General features: G+C 42.6%; 1 protein-coding gene across 1 annotated transcript; it reads right to left on the bottom strand.

The window, feature by feature from the left end:
* Positions 1–567: 567 nt before the first annotated feature.
* On the bottom strand, positions 568–1,787 carry LOC110709489. The gene is made up of 5 exons (XM_021887710.1): positions 1,750–1,787; positions 1,272–1,658; positions 1,123–1,194; positions 774–996; positions 568–623 (listed from the first exon to the last, which is right to left on the bottom strand). The coding sequence occupies exons 1-5, from the start codon at positions 1,762–1,764 to the stop codon at positions 568–570; spliced, it is 753 nt and encodes a 250-aa protein (XP_021743402.1). The 5' UTR covers positions 1,765–1,787.
* Between the last annotated feature and the right edge of the window lie 1,686 nt (positions 1,788–3,473).

The raw sequence follows: 3,473 nt of genomic DNA on the forward strand, positions 1-3,473 counted from the left end.
AACTTGTCACCCGCACGCAATGATTCCTTGATACCCCGTTCAACATAGTACAACACGTTAGGGTAGTTGCCTAAGATTCTCGTAGTAGAGATTTGCTCGGGGCACAACCACCCTACTTGACACGGAGAATCAATCTCAAGTAAGTGCTCCTGTAGTGCTCTGCATGCATGGTAACAAAATATTAATGGGAAATTAAATGACAAGCAATCACCGAGCATCTGAATAACATAATCGTGTCTGGCATTAAATTACCTCATGAATGTTTGAACGAGGGAGATGTTAAGCATTGAACCACTTAGAAATTCTTTCACATCTTCTTTGCTAAGCCATGCAACTGCATCCTCATCAAAGTGGAACATTGCCTTAGGTAGTGGAACTTGAATGGGAGTGTCACTAGGAAACATGCTAACACGGTTGTGTAGAAATGTTAAATCCTTAGACAGCGTTTGAAGGACCGTGTCAGCAACAAGTGGAGTAGCTTGCAAAGCTGAACCTCTCGAAGAGATCTTCTTCGACCCTTTTTCACTCTCCGACCTTTGTTCACTCCTCTTCTTTGGCACCGGTTGATCAACGCTTATTGGTTGTTCCACCTTCCTCTTTGAAGGTTGTCTTTTTTGCGAAATCTAATACAACAAATCACGCAATTGGTTAGAAAAGACAAATCCATCTAACTCTTGTGAAAACAACCGGGCATAAAGTACCGAACGAACCCAAAATCTTAATTACCTGGTCCATCAACCTTACCCAAGCACATGGCCACTGCACAAAGCTACCTTTTGCCGCCCAAAGTGTAGTGAACTCCTCCTCCTCTATTGGCACCGGTATTAGGATGTCCTCGAACCCGGTAGTAACAGAATTGATCCCAACCGAGCAATGTTGTGGCCTAAGCGGTCGCAAATGGACCGTACCTTGTTCGGCCGGTTGTGCACTACCATATGCAACCACATGCAAAGCTCTAGATTCGTCTGGGTGTAGTAGTGCACAACGGGTCTCTTCCTACACCAATTTGAAAGATCAGTTATTAGAACCAAACATATCACAAGGGATCATTGATAATGTGCCCATATTCACTAAGATTGATAATGTGCCCATATTCACTAAGATAGAACTAAACAAAATCACCTGTAAATCTGGAAAATGATGAGGTGTTGGATTATCGAGCTCCCTCGAGTCCGCATGTGTAGGCGTACCACCCTGCAACAAGAAATTAATGACTGCCACCTTAGATCCTACATAACTCAATATGCCAAAACTAAAAGTTTAAAAACTACCTCATTTGCATCATTGTCTCCATGTATATCATCTTCCCCTTGTCCTTTTGGGTGACTACATGAGTCGACGGGTGTATTCGAGGGGAAAGGCAAGCTCGGTAGGTTCATTTGCTTCGCCCAAGCGTTAAATTCACTTACGAGCTCGTTGCGGACTTGTTCCTTAATCGATTCCACCGTGGAAACCAAGTCATGAGGTGAGTTCACACTTGCTCGGGATCTTCCTGATTTGGTATACTCTGGACCCATCACCTTTTCCCACCCTAGCAATGACCCTCCTGCACCTACTACCCGTCCTGGATGGTAGGGCTTTCCCAAAGCCAAGGTGAAAGGGTCTTTTTCTACACTTGGGACGAGCTTGCCTTCAACCAGTTCTTCAGTGTGTTCAATCTGTAGCCATAAAAAAAACAGAAACCAATAGCATCCATAAGTGATATCTATGCAAAATATTCATAGATTTCTCAAGTTCGTAGTTACTTACGAGCTTATCAGCCATTTCTTTGGTTTCCAGAGCCTGGATGGCCCATTTTCCGGTCTCCTTGTCACGCGCATGGAGTGAACAGAAGAAATCACCAGCACGACTCACTAGCGTAGTGATCGTGGAAGAAGAAGAGGGTCCTTTGGACGACCCTAGTAGCGAAGTAGGGTATACTCCTTCGTTGACCCACGTTTCCCTCCATTCACCAAATGTCTTACACCCCATACGTTGGGTGTATTGCTTCATCTTTGCATTTTTGGAATTTTGCTCCCTCAGTTCCTACATCATTAGAATTGTTAGTATTATTACTTCAAAAAGAGATAATATATTATACAATTGTAATCAAATTTACTTAAACTTACAATTGCTTCCTTTGTACTTTGTTGAATAACAAAAGCTTCCCAATCAGCCTTCGATATGTTTGGCCATTTTTTCCATGGGAGTAGCTCTTCATTGATGACTTCATCATCATTGCCTTTCTTCTTCTTTAGTTTTTTCTTCCTCTTTGTAATCCAACAACGAACTCATTCGCTCTTGAAGCCTCTGAATCTTTCCGCTAGCAAAGATTCAAACACCCTTCGCTTGGCGGCATCATTAGAAATATTAAACAGACTCTGCAAACACAAATAAAGTCGATTATTAGTTTCCCCTTTTACATAACATTAAAGTAAAGGTATTTATAATTGTATAAATATGCAAATAAAACACTTGCCCTTATATCATTCCAAAATGTGTCAATCAAGCCTGGAGGTACTTCCCGTATACGAAGTGTAATCGGGATTTTACGCGCACAAATGCCAACGTGAATAGCATATGGACGACGGAATTTGCCTACAGGTTGGCCCGCCTTGTCGAACTCCAGGACCATGGGACCGACGGGTTTCTTGAAACTTTTCGTCGGACCCCTCACCTTTTTCTTAGCCGGTGCCCTCACCCCTCCTCCACTTTGTCCTTGGCTTTGATTGTGGGAAGTAGCGTTCTCACCAACTGTCTTAGAAGCTGTATTTTCAATAGGAGGCGCTTGTTCAGCCTCCATTTCAAATGCATCCAGCCTACGCTCCAACTCATCCTGAGCCTGATCTTCTGCCTCACCCAAATCAGGCTCCTTGTTCACATCATACAACTCATCATCATCCTCAGATAAGTCGTCGTCATCATCATCCTCTACATCCTCAACACAAACACGGTCCTGATCGTTCGCCATGAGATGTAATCACCTGCCATAACATCCTAGTTTAGGAAACTGAACAAGGAGTGTAACACACCAATCATATAATGTTCCATTAATTATGGATACTTTTTTCACAAACAGAGGTATCACTCTGAACAATTGTAAACAATCGAACTATATTTAACTAAGTCCATCTAATTTTAATAAGAAGTGAGTCCATGAATTTAGTAGCTAATAATACATATACTTGTATATCAATTGTAAATCAAAATTCTAACCAGGCCCACACAGCCATGCAAACCTAGACCACAACAAAAAACAGGCCCACACATGTCGAAGTAGTAGAAACTAGATCGTGAAATCCTTGTTCAACATTTAAATCTGAAAGAAGGAAACAAAGGGTGACCTAATTCTCTGTAAAGAAACTCTAGAAAAGAACCTTTTGAAAGGAGGTTGCAGGGTAGTTTGCTCCATGCCCAAGTGAGCAGCAGCAGACCACAGGCAGGCTGCGACAACACTTACCTAGCCGCGGGCAGCTTGCGGCGTGGGCTGTTTC

The sequence above is a fragment of the Chenopodium quinoa genome, unplaced genomic scaffold (genome assembly GCF_001683475.1).
Source record: "Chenopodium quinoa cultivar QQ74 unplaced genomic scaffold, ASM168347v1, whole genome shotgun sequence".
In the NCBI taxonomy this organism is placed as follows: Eukaryota; Viridiplantae; Streptophyta; class Magnoliopsida; order Caryophyllales; family Amaranthaceae; genus Chenopodium; species Chenopodium quinoa.

Excerpts from the sequence above, each read along its gene's own strand:
- LOC110709489 (XM_021887710.1), bottom strand. Across the intron at positions 1,195-1,271 it reads GAGACAATGATGCAAATGAG|GGTGGTACGCCTACACATGC; the intron begins GTAGTTTTTAAA and ends TTCTTGTTGCAG. Across the intron at positions 997-1,122 it reads ATCATTTTCCAGATTTACAG|GAAGAGACCCGTTGTGCACT; the intron begins GTGATTTTGTTT and ends AAATTGGTGTAG.